The sequence below is a fragment of the Gorilla gorilla genome, chromosome 9 (assembly GCF_029281585.2).
Source record: "Gorilla gorilla gorilla isolate KB3781 chromosome 9, NHGRI_mGorGor1-v2.1_pri, whole genome shotgun sequence".
NCBI lineage: Eukaryota > Metazoa > Chordata > Mammalia > Primates > Hominidae > Gorilla > Gorilla gorilla.
In genome coordinates, this window is record NC_073233.2 from 116357984 (window position 1) to 116384530 (window position 26547).

General features: G+C 41.6%; 1 protein-coding gene and 1 long non-coding RNA gene across 3 annotated transcripts; one reads left to right on the forward strand and one right to left on the reverse strand.

Annotated features, from left to right (window-relative positions):
* Positions 1 to 26547, reverse strand: POGLUT3 (protein O-glucosyltransferase 3). Of its 2 annotated transcripts, XM_004052079.5 has the most exons (8): positions 26061 to 26547; positions 18849 to 19046; positions 14036 to 14319; positions 9893 to 10109; positions 9067 to 9263; positions 7189 to 7383; positions 5495 to 5599; positions 1 to 2844 (listed from the first exon to the last, which is right to left on the reverse strand). In XM_004052079.5, exons 1-8 carry the CDS (start codon positions 26260 to 26262, stop codon positions 2719 to 2721), a joined length of 1524 nt encoding a protein of 507 aa, XP_004052127.1. In that variant the 5' UTR covers positions 26263 to 26547; the 3' UTR covers positions 1 to 2718. The 2 variants fall into 2 exon arrangements, with proteins under 2 accessions (XP_004052127.1, XP_055211448.1); XM_055355473.2 differs by lacking the exon at positions 7189 to 7383 and having other exon boundaries at positions 26061 to 26412.
* On the forward strand, positions 2738 to 9152 carry LOC129525371 (uncharacterized). The gene is made up of 3 exons (XR_008669644.1): positions 2738 to 2874; positions 8151 to 8217; positions 9047 to 9152. It is a non-coding gene; the product is annotated as an uncharacterized lncRNA (long non-coding RNA).

The window sequence follows — 26547 nt, forward strand, 5'->3', positions numbered from 1 at the left end:
TTTTTCAACTTTTTATTTAGAAAATTTATTTTATTTAAAAAGTATATATATACATAAGTCCCAAGATATAAAGTTCTAAACATAGATTTAAAAAGAGCAAAATGGAAAAAATATAAATATTTCCTGTTCCTATTTATATCTTTTGTGCATTTATTGTCTTTTCTAAGGTTGGCATTTTTCTTTATTTTGCAATTTGATCCATGCTTACAGTAAAAAAAACTAAATATTATAGAAAGGTATAAAGCAAAAAGTAAAAATTCCCTTCACTCCATCTTTTCCTCAGATATTGGTGAATCTCCTCCCAAACTTTCAACCACATAGATGCATTTTTGTTTTCAAACCAGAAAGCCATTAACACTAACTCTTTAAAGGCTGCGGCTGAATTGGCGAGATGAAGAATTATGTAGATTAAGGCTGCTGTCTCCCTATAGAATTTTTTGAGGGATTCCACCTTTTTTTAAAGCACATCCTTCCTGTTCCACACACTGAATCTGCCTGGTTTGTCTCAACTTGCTTTTAACTATTATGCCTGTTTGGCAGAGGCAATATAAATTTTTAAAAATGTAAGATGTTTAAAATGCCATTAGCCTTTAGCACCTGGAATTTGAGGCAGAAAGGTATGAGGCAGGCAACCTTTCTTGCCATAATCCCAGTTTTGACAAGCCTCAAACACTATGTACAATATTTAAGACACAAATTCATTAGGTATGGGCTCAGGACAGCTTGCTCTTATTTAATACTTGTGTGCTTGTGGTTTTGCACAATGGATGGGTATTAGAGTTTGCCTTGGATACTTGGCATTGATTAGACTGTTCTGAAATTTGGTTATGCTTAGTCAAAAAATTTTGTTTATTGTTCTTCAGCAAGAATAGATGTAACCACTTTAAAAATAGTTACATTGTTTTCCAGATTAAGTAAATATTTCAGTTAGGAGAATACATATTTTTATTTTTATTTTCAGTTTTTGAGATGGAGTCTCACTCTGTCGCCCAGGCTGGAGTGCAGTGGTGTAATCTCGGCTCACTGCAACCTCTGCCTCCCAGGTTCAAGTGATTCTCCTGCCTCAGCCTCCCGAGTAGCTGGGATTACAGGCAAATGCCACCATGCCCAGCTAATTTTTGTATTTTTAGTAGAGACGGGGTTTCACCATGTTGGCCAGGCTGGTCTCAAACTCCTGACCTCAAAAGATCCGCCCACCTCGGCCTGCCAAAGTGCTGGGATTACAGGCGTGAGCCACTGCAACCGGCCAGAGTACATATTTTAAAATTTGGAATGAGGATAGCTCTTGTTTTAGAACATGCACTTTAGTGAACTGAACCTTGGACTGATGGTTACAGGAGTATGTAATGAGCTTTCAGGCTATGAGTCCTAAATCCTGACCCTGTCCTAAAAGAGAGAGGAAATTTCCAAAGTCTTCACCTTAGCAACAACACCCACTGAAATAGAAAAGTGGTGGAGTGAGGAATGGATGCTTGCCTTTGTTCTTGGCCTATTATTAGTGAATCCCAAGATAGCAGGCTTCCTGAAGACTGTTGTAGAGGTTTTCAGTGTTTTCAAGGATCCCCTTTTCAGCTTAAAAATAATGAACGCCTTTCACCTGACTACAGTTATCTTTCACCTATTCAATATAGAGATAATGAATGATGCCTATAGCATACCTTCATCTATGTTAATAACTGTATTGTCTTTGATGGGTATACAACTCAGATAGATTTGGAATTACTAACTTAAGGTACAGTTTCTCCTTAATGTTGTCTCAGGCTTTGGCAAAATTTAGTTTAAAGGATATGAGTAGTGCTTTAAAAAATATTCCCTCCACAGTCTCCATGCCACCTTTAATAACAGAGTCATTCTCTTCTTCCTTAAATATCCTTATCAGACCTTCTAAAAGGAAGCTGTTATTAATGAAAGCCAAAAGCAGCTTGTAAGAGGAGAAATTATGCAGTGGCCGGGGGCGGGGGGAAAACCCTGAACAAATATTTTCTCTTCATAATTGGAAGTGGAAGAGAAAAAGTGAACAGGGGATAGAAATAAACCAATAAAATATGTAAACCAATAAATATGTAAACAGTTTTGCAGAGGCTGATTTATATTTTAGCAAGTCTCTCTATCAGCTATGATCCCCAAGTTTTCTTTTTAGAGAAACTATGATGCTGATAATAGCAGTTTTTATGCAAAAGATATTAATATTCAATGATATTTGGTAATGCTTGTTCAAATACAGGTTGAACATTCCTCATACAAAAATCTAAAATCTGAAATACCCCAAAATCCAAAACTTTTTGAGTGCTGACACCACCACATGGGTCGCTAAGATAGTGACACCTTTGCTTTCTGACAGTTCAATGTATACAAACTTTGTTTCATGCACAAATTATTAAAAATATTATATAAAATTACCTTCAGGGTATGTGAACAAGGTATATATGAAATATAAATGAATTTTGTGTTTAGACTTGGATCTCATCCCCAAGATATCTCATTATGTACATGCAAATATTCCCAAATCTTAAAAAATCTGAAACCTGAAACACTCCTGGTCCTAAGCATTTCAGATAAGGGATACTCAACCAGTACTGCTATATCCATCTACATATATAAAGCCACCGGGAGAACTAGTCCACTTGGTGCAGTCTTCTATACTGTCCTTCACAGCTTAGATTCAGTCTTTCCTTAAAGATGTAGCCGGGATACACAGGAGTGTGATTCTGAGCTGACTCAAAGTTCTTCTCTTGAAGGCTTTTTCCTGTGGCACTGGCAGATGGTTGTGCTATCTTCTGGCTGAGGAACAAGTTCCATTCCATCACGTACTTCGGGTTTGCTGGACTGGCGCTCGGCATATTTCTGAAATGTGGGTTTAAAGGGAACTGAAAGGTTAGTTCACACTGCATTCTGTTGACTCCCCCACCCACTCCCATCCGCAGTCACGCCATCTTTTCTAGTTGCTGTGTGTCTGCAGACTAAAACCAAAGGTCTGGTTTATTCCAGTCCTAAAGTTACATTTTAACTTTAGCTATCACAGGCACTAGTTATAATTCATAATCTAGCAAGAAACCCCAATCCACAATTTTATGTGTTGGTTGGAAGCCTCTACAAAAGGGATGCCAAGCCAGACGTCCCTACCTGAAACAAACAGCAGCGCTCAGCATTTATCTTCCACTTGTTATTGAATAATTAACTTTGTTGAATACTCAAGCCAGCAGACAAACAAGATAACCATCTGAAAAGTTGGCAGTCTCACACATTCTTTCCTTTAGGCCTATAGTCACACGCATTTTTGAATGGCAACAGGTCTGTGTAATGTTCCTCCACTGTGGCCCCGAGTGAAATATTTCTATAAATGGAGTTTTTTTTTTTTTTTGAGACACGGTCTTACTCTGTCACCGAGGCTGGAGTGCAGTGGCGTGATCTTGGCTCACTGCAGCCTCCAACATCCTAGGCTCAAGTGATCCTTACACCTCAGTCTCCTAAGTAGCTGGGACTACAGGCGCGTACCACCATGCCCAGCTAATTTTTTTCATTTTTTGTAGAGATGGCGTTTCACCATGTTGCACAGCCTGGTCTTCAACTCCTGGACTCAAGCAATCTGCCTACCTCAGCCTCCCAAAGTGCTGGGACTACAGGCATGAGCCACCCTGCCCAGACATAAATTGGATATTTCAATTCAATGATTCCATGTCCCTTTTGCTGTATATTCCTGGTACTGGACCAAATGCAACAAAATGTTGACACAGTAGATAAGCCTAATTAATATTTTAGAGAGAGAAATTCCTAACATTAAAATTGAAACTATTTGGGAGGCTGAGGCTGGAGAATCACTTGAGGAACCAGGGAAACATGGCAAGAGCTTGTTTCTAAAAAAAATAAATAAATTAGCTGAGTGTGGTGGTGTAGTCCCAGCTACTAGTGGGAGGCTGAGGTGGGAGGGGGGAAGAATCGCTTGATCCTAGGAGGTTGAGGCTGCAGTAAGCTGTGATCCTGCCACTGCACTCCAGCCTAGGTGACCGAGTAAGAAATATATATATATATATATATATTTTTTTTAGATGCATTTTGCTCTTGTTGCCCAGGCTGGAGTGCAGTGGTGCAATCTAGGCTCACTGCAACCTCCGCCACCCAGGTTCAAGCGATACTCCTGCCTCAGCCTCCTGAGTAGTTGAGATTACAGGCATGTGCCACCACACCTGGCTAATTTTGTATTTTTAGTAGAGACGGGGTTTCACCATGATGGCCAGGCTGGTCGTGAACTCCTGACCTCAGGTGATCCACCCTCCTCGACCTCCCAAAGTGCTGGGATTACAGGTGTGAGCCACTGCACCCGGCCAAGAAATTGTTAAAAAAACTGTTTAACAATTAAAGCTAGACCAACAGAGGGGACAGACCAATTTAAGGGAAGGAAGGGCTGCTTCTAGTAAATAGTGTAACTTATCATTTTTATTTTTCTATGAAAATGAAAATATGAGAGGGTAGTATCCACAAGCATCTAGGGAAATTTACTTTTACTATGCCTACAGAAAAATAAATTTAGGTTAAAAACAAGAACATAATTTCCTTTTTTTATTCTTCCTGTCTAGATTTTTCTGAGTAAAACTCAAGGTAGTTACTCAAAAGACCAATCCTCGGATTCCCAATAAACACTATACTTCAGGATTCAGCCCTAAGGTGTTAGAACTGTTATACATATTTCTCATTAGTTTGTTTGCTACAGCAAGCTAAATATTTGCATTCTGCCTTGTACTATAAAAGGCATGAATCTTAAGTATCAAGGAGAATAAGGAGGCGACATTTTGAGTAAAAAGGGATGTTAATGATCTCCAGTCCAACCATCTTGTTTTCCAGATAAGGAAAAATGTTTTTCTCTGAGGTTCCAGAACACCTACACTAGGAATTCAATAAAGCATTTAATAAAAGAGAGCACTGAGAAGATGGGAGGAGCTGCTAATCTATATTTGTGAGGGCTCCCAGCGTCGTTTTACATAATATGGAATAAAGATGAAAATATGGAGGCCACGGCTGGGCGTGGTGGCTCACACCTGTATCCCAGCACTTCAGGAGGCCAAGGCAAGGCAGATCACCTGAGGCCAGGAGTTCAAGACCAGCCTGGCCAACATGGCGAAACTCCGTTTCTACTAAAAATACAAAAATTAGCTGGGCATGGTGGCGTGTACCTGTAATCCCAGCTACTTGGGAGTCTGAGGCAGAATTGCTTGAACCTGGAAGGCAGAGGCTGCAGTGAGCTGAGATTGAGACACTGCACCTCCAGCCTGCGCGACAGAGTGAGACTTCATCTCAAAACAAACAAACAAAAAACAAAAAAAAAGGGGCCACCAAATGAAGACTTAGCACTATCTTTCCCTAGGCAAGTGCCTTGGCTTAGCCAGCGGTCCATAGGCTGACTGTGAGCCCTTCAGGAAGCCAGGCAGGAAGTGTACAGGCCAAGCGGGTAGTCTGAGGACACCTGACCCAGCAGTGTGGACGGACACTCTGAACTGACCTGCAGTACTTGGTAATAGTAGCAGTAAAGCCTGTGTGGCTGTAGTAGGTCCCTAGCCATCAACTGTCCTTCTTTTGCAATCTTCTTGGCTTCTTCATCATTTTCCTGAAAGGTTAAAAAAAATAAAAATGAATGAAAATTACTACTGCGACCCACAAAGAGAGGGTTAAGTGTGAGGTGGGACAGATGTGGGGTTGAAAGTGAACAGCATGGGAAAGACAGAACATAATGGAATTATAACTTAAGAATGAGGCTACAGGGGCCGCACATGGTGGCTCACACCTGTAATCCCAGTACTTTGGGGGCCCAAAGCTAGAAGATCACTTAAGGTCAAGAGTTCGAGATCAGTCTGGCCAACATGGTGAAACCCCATCTCTACTAAAAATACAAAAATTAGCTGGGTGTGGTGGCGGGTACCTGTAATCCCAGCTACTCAGGAGGCTGAGGCACAAAATTCCTTGAACCCGGGAGGCAGAGGTTGCAGTGAGTGGAGATCGTGCCACTGCATTCCAGCCTGGGCGACAGAGTGAAACTCTGTCTCAAAAATAAATAAATAAATAAATACATAAACTAATAAATAAATAAATAAAAGAATGAGGCTACAGGAAGAGACAGAGTATTTTCCTAGACATCTCCGTTAAAGAGAAACGATCACATGTTTGGCCCCTCTTCCACAGTACTAGGAAACCACTCCTTCTCCCCACAGTGCAACAACCCACATGCAGCCCCTATTGTGACCATCTTGGTACCTTCCTGGCCACCCAGGAAGTACTCTTCAGCTTCCTCATCTGTCCCACCAGCCTATTTCCTCTCTGCATGACAGGAGAATGAATCCGTTTTCACGTTATAACACCTTTTAAAAGCTCCATGCAAATACGCAGTCAGAGTCAAAAAGTTGTGTTATAAAATGGTAGCTATAAAAGACTGTATTGCTTTTGTAACCAAAAAATTCAGTCATTAGTACCCACAGGCTGTTCATTCAGTACCAGAAATAGTCAGCGTTCCTAATTATACTTTTGGAAAACAGTTAATCTTCTACAACGCTGCCCGCAGGTAAGCCATTTGCAAGCAACTGGGGCTCTTATGAAGGGTCACAAAAGTGATTCTGCCTCAGGCACCCAGTTATTTCTATAACCATATATTGTTTCTTAGAATCTTAGTATAAAGTCTCATAATGGAAGGGTACATTTTTATAGCTTTATAATAAAACGCAACAGCTTTTTAATACTTTTCGTTTTAAAAAAGAAATTCCTATTTTATAGGAAACGTGATTCTTGCGTTGTATAACACGCATTCATTAAGAATTTGTGCCTTTTTTCTAACTGGGGATAAGAAAAGGGTACTGTAATTGCCTGAAATATTTTCTTGTTCATAAAGCACCTTAACTCTGGTCTTTCAGTCAGTAATTTGCATTTTGTATGTTCTTGTTTGTATGTGTAAGCATAGCATTTAGAAAATCTGTATTTTATATAAGGCTGGACTTCAAATCTTCTGAAAATCTTCAAAAATGTTGATAGAGGGTATGCAAAATGATTCTGATGCTGATTCTTTAGATATTTCAAGGGAACAGCAATTTCAGAAAATAATATTTCTCTTCATTCCATTATGTCAAATCAAATTGTATTGTGATGGAACTCATCTAACACTGATGAATTTGTTATTGCTTAAAGAAATAAAAATTGCTGGACGCATACCTTAGCCCATTTAACTTTCTCTAATAAATCACTCAGATTTCTTTTAATTGGAACATAATGCTTCCAAGGTTCTAGTGCCATGTAGAAATGTTCATAATATGGCGAGTCCTGCTTTAAAACCAGACTGTCGCCCAGCATGAGATATGGATATCTGTAAGCAGCCACGGTCCCATCCACATTTACTTGATACTTGTACTGGAAGATGAAAAACAAACATAAACAAACTTTCAGTAGTCATTTGCTTCACTTCTGCTCCTCATCAACACTGTAATACCAACTACAGAGGAATTATTTTCCATTTTCCAACTTTTTTGTGTTTAAAAGTTTTATTTCATAACTTACATCTTCTCTTTGTATAAAAATCACAAGCAGCCTTTCTCAGATTAATTTTAAGAAATACATTGTTTAAAGGTAAGGTGCTAAATTTTTGGAAATAGGAGTGAAGACCTATTTCACTCATGTCTCTGTAATAACGGAATCCAGATTTCTGTAACCAGGTAGGAAAACTATTTTCTTTTTAAGTTTTAATTAATTATTATTATTATTTTTTTGAGACAGTGTATTGCTCTGTCACCCAGGCTGGAGTGTAGCGGTGTGATCTTGGCTCACTGCAACCTCCACCTCCTGGGTTCATACAATTCTGGTGCCTCAGCCTCCTGAGTAGCTGGGATTATAGGCACCCACCACTGCAGCCAGCTAACTTTTTCCTATTTTTAGTAGAGACAGGGTTTCCCCATGTTGGCCAGGCTGGCCTCAAACTCCTGACCTCAGGTGATCTGCCCGCCTCAGCCTCCCAAAGTGCTGGGATTACAGGCATGAACCACTACGCCCAGCCAGAAAAACTATCTTCAAAATTCTTAAAGCTTAATACTGATAACAATGAACACTTTCATTTATTCATTATTTCATTTGTTCCTTATATGCAGTCTATGAAACAGGCAGGCATTGTCTCTATTTTACAGTTTTAGAGCTGAGGAGATAGAAACCTGGAGACATTTAAGGACTTGGGCAATGCTGGCAACATAGTAGGTAAGCTGTCTGCATATTTGTTGGGTTAATATACTTTGTTTTCCATTTCAAATGTAGTTTTCATAGGCATTAAACCTCATTCAATTAGAATAATCTGAAGCAGGTATTATTAACCCCTTCTTTTTGTTTTTACAAATGAGAAAACTGGTATTCAGAGAAATGTATAAACCTCATTCTCTGAGTCCAAATCCCCTGTTCTACTCATTATATCACTCTGGGATGAAGAGGACACACTCCCAGATTTGGTAAATAATTTTTTCTTAAATAATTGGTACAAGAGAGTTTTTGAGCCCATCAGGTTTTGTCACATTGTTCACATCTCTCCTCTGGGCCTCGTGATAATGCTCTGAAGGAGTAGGCAGGCATCACACGGGTTTAAAGACCAAGGCACCAAGAGAGGAAGGTCCCATAGTTGGTGGCAGAGGCAGGATTAGAAGCAGGTCTTGAACCCTAATCCCAACTCCCACTTTACATATATGGAATTTATGCTTTTTCTATTTACAAAAGACATTTGAGATCACTTTATGTAAAAGGTATTTATATTCCCAGTTTATGAAAGCAAATACAAAAAAAAAAAGAAAGAAAAACGAGACATAAATATACCAAAATCCCAGGTTAATCCTTGTACTATATTTTGAGAATTAAGTACAGTTCTGAGCTATTTGGTAAACTTAACAACGAAAGAAGGAAACCACAATGGGTTTTGTAATTCCTGATATCTAATAAGAAAGTGTGAACATGTGTGTCAGTTCACAAGCCGGGAGAAATTTGCTGAAGACCACCTATTTTGGTAGACTTTTAATACAATTTTATCACTTCGTATCCATAGAAGAAGACTCAAATGCATACCTTAAAGAAATCAAAGAAACCCATCAACTTGGCTTTTCCAAGCTCCTTTTCTTTCTCTTGGAAAAAGAAATATCCTGTAATTCCTGCATCTAGTAGCTGAGGATTTTCTTTGGACAGCTGTACCAACTGGAGCCTCTCCTCTCGGCTGTCTCTACCTCTGAAGAAAGCTCTCTCTGTTTTATTGATCCAGGAAGGCCCTGCAAGTTTGAAGCCACAAAAAAATTAGGATTATGAATTTGACATTTTAATATGGTAAGCATAATCCTCTTTAATCTACCATTGTCATTTAAGATGCTAAAGCTCTTTTATCATCAACTCATCTTCTAAAGTAGATGCTATTTCAACAAAAATATGGGATTGAGTCTCAATTTGCCAGAAGTACTTTCAAGTTTAGAGTTTAAAAAAAAGTCTTTTTATTTGCTGTATTATATAAAAGAATGCTCTAATTTCATCCATTTGTCTGCTAGTGAAAGCTCACACAAATATTGGTGTATTCTGTTGTATCATACTAGGAAATACCTGAAATAATGTCGGACCATGTTCAAAGCAAAAAGAGATTCAGTGACTTGGTCCACTCACCAAGGCATTAGCTTCTTCCATTTTCTGTGTTTCACAATAAAACGTGAGCTAGCCCTTTGTTCTTACAAAGGGTGACCAGAAAAAACTATATAACTGAGGAACATCCACAAATCTTTAATCCCTAGGTTGGTCAGAATTTTCAGTACAAGACTTTTTCTAATATGCTACTGAATGCAAACATATATGTATAACCCACTCTGTCTCTAAGCTTTTTCTTCATTAATTAGCCTTGCATTTCCCTGAATACCTGTATTTCCCTGAATAGACAGGAGATCATTTGTAACACCCCGCATGGCTTCAAGCATGGAGTGGGTGATGTCATACGTTGGAAGGACAACATCTCTTGAATCCAGAGAGCCACACCATGAAATGATAGGTATGGGGCTGGGGGTTCCATTGACTTTTCGATGCTCCAAGGGCCAATCTCCAAGATTAACATAAAATTCTAAATCTGGGAGAAGGACCTAAATAAACATATAAACAAACATCAGTGCTGGGAAGATCTCAGTCTTTGGTACTAAGTACAACAGTTCTTTGGTTTTCTTACATATTTTTGACAGGGCTAACCATTCAAAAACAGAGAAGAGAGAAGAATGCCTGTCATTGACAGGATGGCTGTGAATTTGTCACCTGTGAGGATCCTACATGACAAATTCACTTAACCAGGAGTCAGCTACCTCTGTCCAGAGATGCATGTAAAATTTAATGTTTGAGGCTGGGCGTGGTGGCTCACACCTGTAATCCCAGCACTTTGGGAGGTCGAGGCGAGTGGATCGTCGGGAGTTCAAGACCAGTCCGGCCAACGTGGTGAAACCCTGTCTCTACTAAACTTACAAAAATTAGCTGGGCTGGTGGCAGGCACCTGTAATCCCAGCTACTCAGGAGGCTGAGGCAGGAGAATCGCTTGAACCTGGGAGGCAGAGGTTGCAGTGAGCCAAGATCGCGCCACTGCACTCCAGCCTGGGCGACAGAGCAAGACTCTGTCTCCAAAAAAATAGAAAAAGAAATAAAATAAAATAAAATGTAGTGTTAGAGAAGTGAAAATTGTGTAGAGAGGTAAGAATGAGTAGCTTCGATAACCCTCTGCCAGCTGCCTAAGCAAGAGAATCTACAAAGTTAGAGCCAAACCCTTGTTTTCCTTCACTGTCCCCATCTTTACCTCATGTGCCCTTGCCTCTGGAACCTGCCAGTCCATTTCCATCTCCACGGTCAATGTCTCAGTTTAGACTCTCATCATTTCTTACCTAGATTGTTGCAATAACTTCCTTACTAGGTGTTCTGATTCTGGGCTCTCCATACTGTAATCTGCTCTCCACAAGGCTGCTCAGATTTCCAAAACTAAAATTAATTCTAAAACTAAAATTTCTAAAATAACTTTGTTAATGTCACTACCAAGCTTAACAGAACCTTAAGCCTATGGCACAAGATCTCAACTCTCTGGCTGGCATTCAAGGCCTCACAATCTTGTCCCAGCTTGGCTATAAGCCTCATCTTTCATCTGCCCACCTACCAGGAAACCTTAGGCTACTCTCTGAAAATGCCATCCACCTCAACATGTAATTCCATTCACTTGGAATGTTTTACTTATTTAACTTGGCAGTCTCCTTTCTCATCCTTCAAGCCCAGATCTAACACCACCTCTTCTATGACTCACCCTCCTCAGGCACTTAAACCCTAGGTACTTACTTCTCTTGAGGCCTATCATCATATTGGGATATAATTATTTGTTTGTATTCATATCCCACCCCCACTTCCAAACAACAAAAACAAATCCCACTAGAGTGGGCTACTCAGAGACTAGGACTGAGTCTCATTTATCTTAGATTTATTTCTTCCCCAGCCACTGGGCAAAGAACAAAAGGAAAGGGCAAGAGATGTGAATATTCACCCTCTTGCTTCCCTGTCATTATTATTATTATTTTGAGACAGTGTTTCACTCTGCCACCCAGGCTGGAGTGCAGTGGCATGATCTCAGCTCACCACAACCTCTGCCTCTCAGGTTCAAGTGATTCTTGTGCCTCAGCCTCCCAAGTAGCTGAGACTACTGGCGTGCACCACCACACCCGGCTAATTTTTGTATTTTTAGTAGAGATGGGATTTCACCTTGTTGGCCAGGCTGGTCTCAAACTCCTGACCTCAAATGATTCATCTGCCTCGGCCTCCCAGAGTGCTAGGATGACAGGTGTGAGCCACCGTGCCCAGCCTCCCTGCCATTATTTATAAACTCTTTAATAAACTCCACATTGGAAGTGCTCACTGTGGAGTAGGGTTTCTCAAGCTCATATTATTGACATTTGGGGCTGGATGATTCTTTGCGATGGGGTTGGGGGGTGCTATCCTTTGCATTGTAGGATGCTTACCCACTAGATGATAATAGCAACCCCTGAGTTGTGACAACCAAAAATGTCTCTAGACATTGGCAAATGTCCTCTGAGGGGCAAAATCATCCCTGGTTGAAATCTACTGCTATGAAGCCAGCAACATGGATTAAAGAGGCAAGAATACAGGGCACAGTTGACTAGTTGTAGCCCGGGAAGAGAGCACTACCTTTAGGAGCAGATGCCCATCATATGCTTGTATCCTCACATTGTGGGCTGGTGGTGGAGGGGTTGGGGACTGCTATTTAAAGTAAGAACTGACTGCAGCCACACAGTCAGCATACTTGGGGAATTGTATAACATATCAGGAAAACTGTGTTTTTTTTGGTTTATAAAACTCCCTTGGCCAGGCGCAGTGGCTCATGCTCAGCACTTTGGGAGGCCAAGGCGGGCAGATTACGAGGTCAGGAGTTCGAGACCACCCTGACCAACATGGTGAAACCCCTTCTCTACTAAAAAAACAAAAATTAGCCAGGCGTGGCGTGCACCTGTAATCCCAGCTACTCAGAAGGCTGAGGCAGGAGAATCGCTTGAACCCAGGAGACAGAGGTTGCAGTGAGCCAAGATCGTGCCACTGCACTGCAGCCAGGGTGGCAGAGTGAGACTCCATCTCAAAGCAAACAAACAAACAAACAAAAAAACTCCCTTTATGGTCTCTCTGAGTAAGAAAGATAAATATTGCCCACCTCCATCCTTCACCCTGTATGATCAGAAAGAAGAACAAAAGGTGGTTTAAGTTGCTCTGCTTAAGAGGAATTTAGAGTTCTGCAAATGTGGAAAGAGAGGCTGAATAGTGAGATAAGGGGGCGCTATTGGGGGATGTGGGGAGCCTGAAAAACAGGGGGCCTAACCACATTAGTGAGAGGCTAAGAACTTAAGGTCAAGGACAGCCCCGAGAAATTCCCAGAGGCAAGTATGACTGAGAATCTGATTAGTGCAGAGATATCTATTTTTAAATATCAGGGTTTTTGTTTGTTTGTTTTTTAGTGTGCACTGGTGAAAAAAACAACAACCTGTTTCTGGTAGCCCAAGCTTTGACAAAATGTCCCATGCACGCTATCTTCTAGGTATGCTTAGGGTAAAACAAGGAAAATGTGTTCTAAGTTCAAGTCATTTTGAGGTGAAGAGAAGAAAACAGCTGCAGAAGGTGAAATCTAAGCAGGAGTAGTATTCAGCGGAACAGAGAACTTAAAGCGGCCTCTTGACATGGTTGTGCATGCCTATAGTCCCAGCTAGGATCAAGGCTGAGGCAGGAGGATGGCTTGAGCCCAAGAATTTGAGACCAGCCTGCTCAACACAGCAAGACCCCATCCCTATTTAAAAATAAATAAATAAATGAGACTGTTCTGTTTGGATACTGTAAATATAGACTATTTAAAAAAAAGAATAAGAAGTAACCTTGTTATAAATCTCTGGAAGCTCAAAGAAAGCTTGGGAGTGTCCTGTATGGCACACCTACCTGGGATGGGGGCTCAGCCACTTTATTCTATTTTATTTATTTATTTATTTATTTATTTATTTATTTATTTGAGATGGAGTCTCACTCTGTCACCCAGGTTGGAGTGCAGTGGCGCAATCTTGGCCCACTGCAGCCTCCACCTCCTGGGTTCAAGGGATTCTCCTACCTCAGCCTCCTGAGTAGCTGTGATTACAGGCGCCCACCACCACGCCCAGCTAATTTTTGTATTTTTAGTAGAGATGGGGTTTTGCCATGTTGGCCAGGCTGGTCTTGAACTGCTGACCTCAGGTGATCCACCCCCGCCTCAGCCTCCCAAAGTGCTGTGATTGCAGATATGAGCCACCATGCCCGGCCTCAAGCCACTTAATTTTAAATCTTACAGGAAAGTAAGATCCACGAAGATGGAGAACATGATGAACACTCAGGTTGCAAATATCTTAGATGCCCATTTCTCAGCCTGAAATCTGTTTCATGCTTTGTCATTATAATTCTAAACATTTAAATGTTATACCTAAATAATTAAACTGTATTATCAATTCATTCATTCTCCTACCTTTCTTGTCAATGATAACAAAATCTCATCAGAGAACATCTTGAAGTCTGTGTATTTCCCTAAAGATCTCCGGTAAACATGGTTATTGAGAATCGTGTAATGAACAATGGCACCTCTCTCATCCCCAAACCTTTTGGGGACTTCTTTTAGCATTTGCTGGAGATTGATGCTGGGAAAGGAAGCAAAATCTTTTGCAATCTGTGGTTCCTTGGTTGGACAAGAAAGAGTTTTCTGCCAGGCCTGAGGATCTTCCGGACACTCACAGTACTCATGGTACACTGGTCCTAGGGAAGGAAAACATGAAAAAGGCCGCACTCCATTAGCAAGCACCACAACACAGGGAGTCACTTCTGTCTCCGCTTCTTGGTGAATTCTAAGATTATCCAGAGATAATCTGCCCTAGTCAAATCAGTGGTGTAAGTGATTATGTTAGAGTCCTACACTTTTACTTTCCTTTTCACGCCACCTTGGATAAACAGTTTAGTATATGCCCTCTCCCAGTCTAACCTACTCTCGGTCACTTAGCTGATAAATTCATCTCTAATAAGGTATAAATGGCTGGCAAACATAAAACAACTTACCTTTTAGCAAGGAGAAAAAGAATGTATTAATTTTTAGACATTATGTAAACCAAAAATAAAATTCTAAGCCTCCTAGACCATCCAAATGGATCCCTCCTTTTGGCCAAGGGCATTCCAAAGTTAATCTGAAAAACTAGTTCGGCCATGAAGGGAAAGGGGAACCAGGCATGCCTCATCATACCCTCCTCCCTTTTGGAATTCAGGCCTAGCTGACCAGCATTAACATCAACACAAACTTTGTTGAACTGACTCTTTAAGTCTGATAAGAAACATTTGCAATCTCTTCTCTGTCGCCTGCTACCTGGAAGCCTCATCTGCATGATAAAATCTTGGTTTCCACAAACCCTTATCATAAGCCCAGACATTCCTTTCTATTGATTCCAAGTCTTTACACAATAACTTAATTCTTTCAACCATCAATCAGAAAACCTCTGAATCTACCTGTGACCTGGAAGCTACCCCCAACCCCTCCCAACCACCCCCACCCCTTCCAGTTGTCCCTCCTTTCCAAACCAAACCAATGTACATCTTACATGTATTGATTAATGTCTTATGTCTTCCTAAAATGTATAAAACCAAGTTGTAGCCTGATCACCTTGAGCACAGGTTCTCAGGATGTCCTGAGGGTTGTGTCATGGGCCATTGGTCATTGAGTCTGAGAGATGGGGGAACAATAAGGTAAGCCCTACAATTCCTACAGCCTACTGCTTAAGGGGGCTTCGAGGCTGTAGTGCAAGGAGGGGGACTGTAGGCAAAAACAGGTAGTCTCACTGAATTGAATATTTGGCTCAGAATAAGGCTCTTCAAATATTTTAGAGTTGGACTCTCTTCTTTCTTCTTTCTTTTTTTTTTTGTTTTTTGGCGGCAGGGGGACAGAGTCTCACACTGGCTGAGACTCTGGCAGAGTCGCCCAGGCTGGAGTATAGTGGCGTGATCTCGGCTCACTGCAACCTCCTCCTCCCGGGCTCAAGTGATTCTCCTGCCTCAGCCTCCCGAGTAACTGGGATTACAGGTGCGCACCACCATGTTCGGCTAATTTTTGTATTTTTAGTAGAGACGGGGTTTCACCATGTTGGCCAGGCTGGTCTCAAACTTCTGACCTCAGCTGATCCATCTGCCTCGGCCTCCCAAAGTGCTTGGATTACAGGCGTGAGCCACCATGCCTGGCCATAAGTTTGACTCTTTTCATTGACAACAAGTAACAGGGACTGATGTACCACCACACCTGAAACAACAACCAGAAAACACTCCCACAAAACATATGAAACAATAGTTTTTTGTTGTTTTTGTTGTTGTTTTTTTGAGATGGAGTCTCACTGTGTTGGCTAGGCTGGAGTGCAGTGGTGTGATCTCAGCTCACTGCAACCTCTGCCTCCTGGGTTCAAGTGATCTCCTGCCTCAGCCTCCTGAATAGCTAGGATTACAGGCACTCACCACCACACCCAGCTAATTTTTTGTATTTTTAGTAGAGATGGAGTTTTGCCATATTGGCCAGGTTGGTCTCGAACTCCTGACCTCAAGTGATCCACCTGCCTCGGCCTCCCAAAGTGCTGGGATTACAGGCGTGAGTCACCGCACCTGGCCTTAAACAATAGTTTTTAAGGCACTAGGTATTAGGCAATGAAGGACAGTGAGTCTGAGAGATGGGGAACAAATAAGGTAAGCCCTACAATTCCTACAGCCTACTGCTTAAGGGAGCTTTGAGGTTGTAGTACAGGGAAGGGGACTGTAGGCAAAGCCAGGCAGCCTCACTGAGTTGAGGAGACAGAGCTGACAGTCCAGGGAGACCAAGGCAGCTCTAGACTTTGTAGCAGAGAGTATCTAAAAAGGAAGCACTGCACAGAGAGAACGTTAGAAATCTACAGAAGGTCCTCTTCACATATTGAGCAGAGCATATGATCAGTGCATTTTGGATGAGTTCTTCCCCTGTATTGATTCTAAAAATAATACAGTTTAATTATTTAGGTATAACATTTAAATATTTAGAATGATAATGACAAAGGATGAAAACAGATTTCAGGCTGAGAAATGGACATCTAAGATATTTGCCACCTGAGTGTTCATATGTTCTTGGGGAAGACAGGGGAAGAACCCATCCAAAATGACCAGAGAGAACAGTACTTATCAGTGGGTACCAGCCAGATTGGAAAGCCTCCTAATTCATAGGGCTTGGGTAAAGTATGCAGAAGGGTATTACCTCAGTAGCGGGGAATAATTAGCCCTAGACTAAACATGGCCATACTCCCACCTAACAAACTGTAAAAGCAAAACTTGGAAGGATTAAACTATTTCCCAGTAATTTAACTGCACCCCAGAAAAGAGCTCAAGAAGATGAAAAACCATCAAGAGGTGAAAACTACACTGTATAGGACTGACAACAGATTGTACATTGCTGAAGAAAAGAGAATTTAGAGACAGTAATAGAAACTATACAAAATGAAACAAAGAGAAAAAAGAATTTAAAAAATGAAAAGGGTATCGATGAACCATAGGATAGTTTCAAGCCCAATATATGGGTAATTAGTATCCTTGAAGGTAAGGTGGAATGGAACAGAAAACATATTTGAAGCAATAATGGCCATAATTTTTCTAAATTTGATGAAATTTAAATCACTTGCATGATTTAAATTCCAAGAAGTTCCACAAATCCAAAACACAGGAAACATTAAGGAAACTGCACCAAGGCACATAATAATCAAACTTCTCAAAAGAACTGATAAAGAGAAAACCTTAAAAGCAACACAGATGAACAAAGATAAGGAAAATGCTAGATTTATTGTTAGAAGCAATGCAAGTGAGAAGACAGTGGAACCACATCTTTAAAGTATCAAAAGAAAAAAAACCCATCAACCTATAACTATAACTAGAGACAATGTCTTTTAAAAACAAAGGCAAACTAGGCCGGGCATGGTGGCTCATGCCCGTAATCCCAGCACTTTGGGGAGCCGAGGCAGGGGGATCACTTGAGCACAGGAGTTTGAGATCAGCCTAGGTAACATAACAAGACCCTGTAGAAACAAAAAAATGTTTTGTAGAAACAAAAAAATATTTTTTTAATTAGCTGGGCATGGTGGTATGTGCCTACAGTCCTAGCTACTTGAGAGGCTGAGGCGGGAGGTTTGCTTTAAACCAGCAGTTTTTGTTTCTGTTTTATTTCGTTTTGAGACAGGGGGTCTCACTCTGTCCCCCAGGCCAGAGTGCAGTGGCACGATCACAGCTTACCGCAGCCTCGACCTCCCTGGGCTCAGGTGATCCTCTTACCTCAGCCCCCTGAGTAGCTGGGACTACAGGTATGTGCCACCACACCCAGCTAATTTTTTGTAGAGACGGGTTTTTGCCATGTTGCCCAGCATGGTCTTGAATTCCTGGGCTCAAGTGATCCTCTGGCCTTGGCCTCCCAAAGTGCTGGGATTATAGGTGTGAGCCACTGCACATGGCCTAGCCCAGCAGTTTAAGGTTGCAGGGAGCTTTTTTTTTTGAGATGGAGTCTCGCTCTGTCACCCAGGCTGGAGTGCAGTGATGTGATCTTGGCTCACTGCAACCTCCACCTCCCAGGTTCAAGCGATTCTCCAGCCTCAGCCTCCCGAGTAGCTGGGACTTCAGGCATGCGCCGCCACCATGCCTGGCTAATTTTTGTATTTTTAGTAGAGACGGGGTTTCACCATGTTGCCCAGGCTGGTCTTGAATGCCTAAGCTCAAGCCATCCACTCGCCTCAGCCTCCCAAATTGTTGGGATTACAGATGTGAGCCACCACGCCCAGCCTGCAGTGAGCTTTGACTGTGCCACTGTACTCTAGCCTGGGCCATAGAGCAAGACCCTGTCTCAAAGTAAACAAAAAACAAATCAAACAAACAAAAGGCAAAATAAAGTTTTTTCAGACATTCAAAAGCTGGAAGAATTCATCACCAGCATTCTCACAGTAAAATAAATATTAATAAAAATCCTTTAAGCAGAAGGCAAATGTTACTAGATGGAAATATGGATCTACACAAAGGAATGAAGAGTTTCGCAAATAGTAACTACATGGATGTAAATACACAAGATTTTTTTCTTATCATTTAAATCTCTTTACTTAATTTTCTTTCCCTTAAAATTTAAATTGAGCTCCAGGAGGTATGTATACAATGTTTACTCTACTGCACATGACTTTGAGGTCATCAGGTTTAGGCCATTCTGAAAGGCATGGGACCTACACACAAGGCTGACTCTGGAGTATATAATAATCACTTACCTTTCAAAATATAGGGAGACTGAGCCACATGTTCATCACCATAAAGGACCTCTATCTTCAGGCCTTCATCGACAGTTTCATACATCCTATATCTCATCAAAAATGTTCCATCATTCCTGTCCAAAGGTTTAGGGACATGTATCCGGACCAACTCTTTAGGTGAAAGAGATTTGACTACTACTTTGAATGGTGTTTCACCTAAAAGGAAAAGAAATATAAACAACTCTACCATGTCATGATAATGATTTACAATTATTGGATAGGTGTTATTGGATAACTTAAATATGTTGCTTTTCCCTGCAGCATTGGTGGTTAAAAAAAATCATTTCCTTTGGAAGATCTTTGAGGCCAGGAACTGTCATGTCTGGTTCATGCATTCTTTTTTTTTTTTTTTTTCTTTTTTGAGACAGGGTCTTGCTCTGTCATCCAGCTAGGAGTGCAGAGGCACAATCCTAGCTCATTACAGCTCCAACCTCCTGGGCTGATGAACCTCCTGCCTCAACCTGCATCAGCCCCATGAGTAGCTGGGACTATAGGAGTGTGCCACCATGCCCAGCTAATTTTTAAAATTTTTTGTAGAGATGGTGGGGGGCGGGATAGGTTGGAGGGGGTCTTGCTGTGTTGCCCAGGCTGATCTCAAACTCCTGACTTCAAGCGATCCCCACTGCCTCAGCCTCCCAAAGTGTTGGGATTACAGGCTTGAGCCACAGAGCTTGGTCTGGTTCATGTATTCAAACCACGGATCAGACTCAACATTTGAATCATTAGTCATTCAATAAAGATTTACTGCATGAACAAAAGCAAATCATTTTTTAAAAGCAAATAAAAAATAAACTTTTTGCTTATTTGGTCTTTCCTCCTTTGGGTAGGATTAAAGCCCAAATAGTTAAAAATCCATGGACTCTAAGCATGACAGATCTCTCTAGTAATTGAACTTCCTCCTTATAAAATACACACAAGCTTTCTTTGTATACCATTTCAGTATCTAATAACCTTCATTTCTGTGAAAATTTCCCCGTTTATTAAGCCCAAATTTCAGGTGGTACTTCTAAGGCCATTTCCTTACGTAGAGAGAGATTACAGCTAGTTACCAGACTCTTGTACAAGCTCACACACACACACATCTTTGTAATTACTAGAGATTACTTCTGAGTCTGTTTGCTCAGCTTGAAATGAAACAGTTACACTGTAATAATCCATTCCACCTTCAAAGTTTTGTGGGGTTTCTGTTCTAGGTAAATAATACCTATTCAACAAACTTTCCCTTTCCTATTAGCTGACATTTAGGCTTTGAAATGATACTGCTGTGATTAGTGTTACTGTGGCCAGGAATAAACTTTGAAACTTCTTCCTTCAGAGAGTGCAGAGGATATACCATTTAGATCACCATATCAGAGGAAAATGCTAAAAAAGTAATGAATCCTTTGAAATCCACAGTCCTAGCAAACGGAAAATTGTGACCAAAGTTGTTTTTCACTTCGCATATTATAAAATTTAGAATATTTAAAATATATCTTTTGAAATTACTAAACACGTTTGTGAAATTCTTAGTTTCTATATCTAGTGAGTGTAATATCTACTTTCTTTTGATCTTTAAGGGTTTTTTTCTTGTGAGTCTGCAGAAATGTTTCTCAGTCTCTTCAATTTAGTAACAACAATGTGGTATCTGACATCTTGCTATTAAATATTAATAATCGAGTACCAAACATATACATTTTAGGATCCTTGAAACAAGTATGATAAAATTACGAAATAAATCTGCTAACCTAAATGAAGTATAATAAACATGGAAGATGCTATAAAGTGGTAATAATTTAATAGGGAATTATTAGAAATGTTGGCCAGTTACCTGAACTGCACAAATGAAACACATAAATTATTGCTTTGCATTATTTCCCACGTGGTTTCAGAAAGGCAACATGGCACAGCAGATCGAAATCTGAAGAGGAAAGTCTGGGAATTGGAAAGCCATTTTCATTGCTCCCTCCCCAAACTGGAAATGTACAAAAAGGTTTTCTTATTTCCTGATCAAATAGTCTTATTCTCCATATATTATTATTTTAAATAAACAAAACAGATATAAGACAAGAATATTATTGACTATGTGACTTTTGGGAAAGACAGAAAAAAACAACTAGCTTCAAAATGCGTCAATTATTTGTAAATTGAAAGTATCAGACTAAAGAATTATGGTCGCTTCCAGTTGCAATATTTTTTGTCGCTGAAATATCATTTAAAAGTTACATTTCAAAATGTATGTATACAACTATAATATAGCCATTGGAAATATATATTTTAAATGTTCAGTTATTTTTTACAGTAATCTGTCATGCCTGTGTCATTGTTGACATGAAATTAATGTTAGCATCAATGCAAGATAACATGGATCAGGACTGAAATAGAAATAAGAATTCTAACCTCATAAAAGAGAAAATGAGAAGAGTGAAATTTCAAATTGCTTCAAATGGAAGGCATGAAAATTCTCATTAGCTCTGGGTACTAATATAGTGGGATAGAATTGAGGCTCAACGGCCAGGCGTGGTGGCTCACGCCTGTAATCCAAACACTTTGGTAGGCCAAGGCAGGTGGATCACAAGGTCAGGATTTTGAGACCAGCCTGACCAACATGGTGAAACCCCTTCTCTACTAAAAATACAAAAATTAGCCGGGCATGATGGTGCGCACCTGTAATCCCAGCTACTCAGGAGGCTGAGGCAGGAGACTCACTTGAACCCAGGAGGCGGAGGTTGCAGTGAGCCGAGATCGCGCCACTACACTCAAGCCTGGGCAACAAAGCTAGACTCTGTCTCAAAACAAACAAACAAAAAAAAAGAATTGAGGCTCAGCTTGAGTTTTGTACTCAATAAATTCAAACTTAAGAAAAATAGCTAACTGGATGAGAATGCAGTGACTATGTAGATAAAAGGAGGTTGGCAGCATCAAAGTGTTACATCATTAGAATCAGAAATCTTGAACACGTTTGATTTGGTAAGAAATCAAAAGCATATTTAGAAATTCACTTAGCACTTTTTATGGGCTTGAGACTTTCATATATATTTTCTATGTCATTTATTTCCTACAAGAAATTTGAGGTAGGTATCTGTCACTCCCATTTTATAGATCAAGAAACCAATGCTCCAAGAAGTAAAGTAACTTGCCCAAGGTCACATACATAATGAGCAGCAGAGCCAATATTTGAATGTAGCTTTGCAGCAGTCACAGTTGGAGGAATACTTCTGGCACTTCGGATACAATGGAGTCATCTCCTCCTCTGTTGTTTAGGAAGCTCATTAAGGCTCTCTACAGCTGCAGCAAAAGTGTTGACCCCACATGGTCAAGGGAAACAAAATCCCAGAAGGCCAAGGTGTTGTACCATGAGGCTAAATGGAAATCCTCCAAAAATATCTGGCTAGCTGCCAACGACGAACACCCTCCAAGATCTTATTGTAAACTGACGTACGACAATCATATTAAGGATGATTTGATAAAACAGAAAGAGCAATGAAGTAGAAGTTCAAAGGGCTGTTCCTGCCTTGGCTCTGACACATTCACTGTGGAGCCCACTGGGTAAGGCATTTTAGCTTCACTGAGCCCAGTTTCTTATGTGTAAAGACAGTAATATCTATCCTTCCTACCTTACAAGACTATTTTGGAGGACAAATTAAGCAAGGCATAGTATAAAACACTAAAGTACTACACAACCAGGAGGTAAGATTATTTTATGAAGATATTATTACTGATGAAGGTAGAAGACTGAGTAGAAAATAAGTATTTATATCCTTCCATCTTGACATATTTCAATCATCCCTCCCTCCACCCCTTATTTCTTTTCATCTACAATAGTTACTCAGCATCTCTAGCAAGCATTGTGCTAGAGACTGGGAATATAATAGTATCAACAGGTACTGTCTACATTCATAATTGAAGGAAATGTTCAATTTAAGCAAGAATTTACTGAAAATAAAGATACAGTTCTTCCCCCCACCCAAGGACAAAGACCCTGTAACTTCTGTCTGTGAACCCCAGTTTGAGATGTCCTGCTTTAGATCACTGAAGTTCACAATATTTTTGTTATCTGGGTACTTGGATATATGTAGCATAATAGTGGCATTCAGGTAAATTCTACACTGTCGAATGGGAGTGATAATAAGGGAAACTTTCTAAGTTGTGTACAACAGGCTACAGCTTGAGAAGATGTTTCCTCTTTTCCAATTAGTTCTTTTGTGTGTGTGTGAGAGACGGGGTCTCACTCCGTCACCCAGGTTGGAGTGCAGTGGCACAATCTCAGCTCAATGCAACCGCAGCCTCCCAGGCTCAAGAGATCCTCTCACCTCAGCCTCCCCAGTAGCTGTGACCACAGCTGTGCACTACCACGCCTGGCTGATATTTTGGATTTTTTTGGTAGATGGGTTTTGCCATGTTGCCCAGGCTGGTCTCAAACTTCTGAGTTCAGGCAGTCTACCAGCCTTGGCCTCCCAAAGTGCTGAGATTACAAGGCATGAATAACCAACTATTCAGTTGGTTCTTGAAGAGGGAAAGACTTCAGGACTTGGAAGTGAATGTTGGTGGCAGAAATGTAAGAAACTAGTTGGGTGAGTTTTCAGAACTATACAGCACCTTTTTAACTGGAAGCCAGAAATCAAGAGGCCTGAAAGGAAACAAAGGGAATCCAAAGGAATGAAAGTAAGGTTGTCCAAAAAGTCCCATTTTATTTATTTATTTAGAGAAAGGGTCTTGCTATGTTGCCTGGGCTGGAGTGCAGTGGCACAATCATAATGCACTGCAACCTTGAGCTCCTGGGCTCAACTGATCCTTCTGCCTCAGCCTCCCAAGTAGGTAATTTTTAAAATTTTTATTTTAAGTAGAGATGGAATCTTGCTATGTTGCCCAGGCTGAGAAGTCTTTCTAAGACTAAAAAAGGTAAAAAAAGAAAAGTCACAGATCACAGGGGTAAACCATGCAGAAACATAAATGTAACTTTCCTTCTGTTAAGATATTTAATAGAAACTGTCTGTAAACTTTTTCGTTTGTTTAAATATATTTATGTATATATAATATATGTACATATAAAAACGTATACACAACTTTAAGTCATGTATTATTTGGATTTTAACTGAGAGTCTTTAACATACATTAGAGATTGACAAACTAGCTAATCCAGCTCAGTGCCTGTTTTTGTAAATCCTGTAAGCTAACAATGATTCTTATATTTTTAAAATGGGGATGGGCATGGTGGATTATGCCTGTAATCCCAGCATTTGGGGAGACTGAGGCAAGAGGATCCCTTGAGCCCAGGAATTTGAGGCTGCAGTAGCCATGACTGTACCACTGCACTGCATCCTGGGTGACAAAGACCTTGTCTCTTAAAAAAAAAAAGGAGGAGGGGGGTTGGAGAAAAATCAAAATAATAATATTCTGTAACTTATGGAAAACTATATGAAATTGAAATTTCAGTGGCCATAAAAAGTTTTATTGTAACATAAACGGGTTTGTTATATGTCCATGGCTACAAAGCAGAGCTGAATAAATGTGAGAGATGATATCACCTACAAAGCCTAAATTATTTACTATCTGGCCCTTTAAAGAAAAAGTTTGTGAAACCCTGATATACACACATGCGTTTCTGTCAATAGAGTCGGAATTATTTTACCTAAATGCATATCATGCATATGAAACCAGTTGTCTGAGTATTTAGGGTCTAACTGGTAGACACGTTATCAAAGCAATGCCCAAAGACAACTTCAGGAGTGCTGTTCTGAATCAAATGTAGAACACAAGCCACTGAGGTAGTTAAGGGAGAGGCAGATTCTTGCCTCAGCTCAAATTTCTCCAGTGGCTCTCTTTTATCTAGTTATAAAGTCATTTGCTTGGCATTCAAGGCGCTTGAAGACCAGAGGCTACAATCAACCAGGCTTTTCCGCTCAGTATCATTAAATTACAGTATTTATTTTCCCGAACACCACGGTCTCCTACGCCTCTGTGCTTCTGCACATGCCATGGCGTCCTTCTATATGCCTGCCCAGCAAACCTTCTCATCCTTCAAGTCTCTGCTCGTAAAATCTTCCTGGATTTCTCCAGTCTCTGGCAGTGCTTCAATGTTGCCACTGCACTCTGTACATACCTTCAATTATCTTGTACAGTGATCAGTTATTTGCATGTCTTTGACCAACAGACTGTAAGTTCCTTGATGGTCAGGCATTGTCTTTTCATCCTTAGATTCCCAGCAGAATTACCAAACACAGAAGTAGACATCAAAGAAGTATTTCTTGAATGAATGAAATTTTAAAAATCATTAAATCTAAAAGTGAATTATGTTTGGTTCCTAAATTCTCTGCTTTGCCCAGCTGTCAAGACCCCCTTACCCCTTTCCCAGGTTGGGACACACTTCCGGCAGCTATGTTCCCAGCTGGACTAGCAGGGGCAGAGGCACTGGGTTATTCTAATTGTCTCTTCGCTGATAAAACAAGGTGCTAGTTGGCCAGAGCCTTAAACTTATACATTAGCAAATCCTGACTGACAACAGCGTGAAACCAGCAGGACAAGTTTTAAGAAGTTGCAAAGGTTAAGACGTGAAGGACAACGTGGGAGGAGGACCGGGCAGAAAGGGATTCAGGACGAGATCCATCTCACCCTCCGTGGAGGGAAAACCGAATGACTTCTACTGAGTTTCCCTAGTTCCTGTAATCTGCTTTCAAAAACTCAGAACTAAAAAGGAAACAAAAAACTAACACGTAAACCCCTCCTCCTTCCTACGGCTCTGACATTTCCTCTGCGTAGGAGTTCGTTGCTCCAAACCCACCAGGCCTAAACCATGTAATCCGACGCGATCCGTGGCCTTGATGACTCACCACTGGAAAGCGCTCCCTGCAATCCCTCACAGTTCAGACAACTAAGTCCGAGATGGAAGCCAACGTGTGACTCACGGCACACTCCTTGTAACGCCCGGGCGCCGTCCATTCGCAACATCAGTCCCTGCACATTAAATGCGGAAGGGCCCTTCAAGTTCATTCATTCATTCATTCCACAAACTTTCGTGATGATTTTTGCCCGCTTTGAGTACGGGCGGGAGGAGGGAAGAGGAGCTGACCAGACCCGAAAAGGGGCGACACACGCCGGGGAGGAACGCCACGCAGGCCGCGGGCGGACTCCCGGGCGGCGGGGACGCGCGGGGACCCGGCCGCGGGACGAGGGAGGCCGGCGGCTGGACACTACCTGGGGGAGAGCGAGTGAGGTTCTGGCCCTCCGAGTTGACCGCCTGCAGGTAGAAATAGCGGACCGGCAGGACGACGGCCGCCTGCAGCCCGGGCCCCCACACCAGGCTCCGCGGCGCGCTGACCAGCACCTCCGGGGCCCCCGCGGCCACCAGCAGGGCGAGGCGCAGCTGCAGCAGCAGGGCCCGCGGGAGGCGGCGCATGGTCGGCGGGGCACGACTGCGGTCCAGCTCCGCGGCGGCGAGGAGGGGCCGGCAGCGCCGCGGGCCGGGCGGGGACTGGGGCCCACCGCGGGGCGGGTCTTTTGGGCGGGAAAGATTGCGGCGCAGGCTCCCTTTCCCGCCCGCTGTCCCGCCTCGTCTCCCTCGGGCGGGAACGCGAGCCAGTGCCGCAATCACCCACTGCGCGCCCTGTAGGGGTCGACGATGGGTGCGCCCCTTCCTCCCCGCAGCCCCATAGGCCCCGTGGAGGAAAGGGGTGGAGAGGCC

Excerpts from the sequence above, each read along its gene's own strand:
- POGLUT3 (XM_004052079.5), bottom strand. The coding sequence starts at position 26,262 with ATGCGCCGCCTCCCGCGGGCCCTGCTGCTGCAGCTGCGCCTCGCCCTG. Across the intron at positions 10,110-14,035 it reads TGTTATCATTGACAAGAAAG|GTCCTTCTCCCAGATTTAGA; the intron begins GTAGGAGAATGA and ends ATGTTTATTTAG. Across the intron at positions 7,384-9,066 it reads GTTTCTTTGATTTCTTTAAG|TACAAGTATCAAGTAAATGT; the intron begins GTATGCATTTGA and ends TTCATCTTCCAG.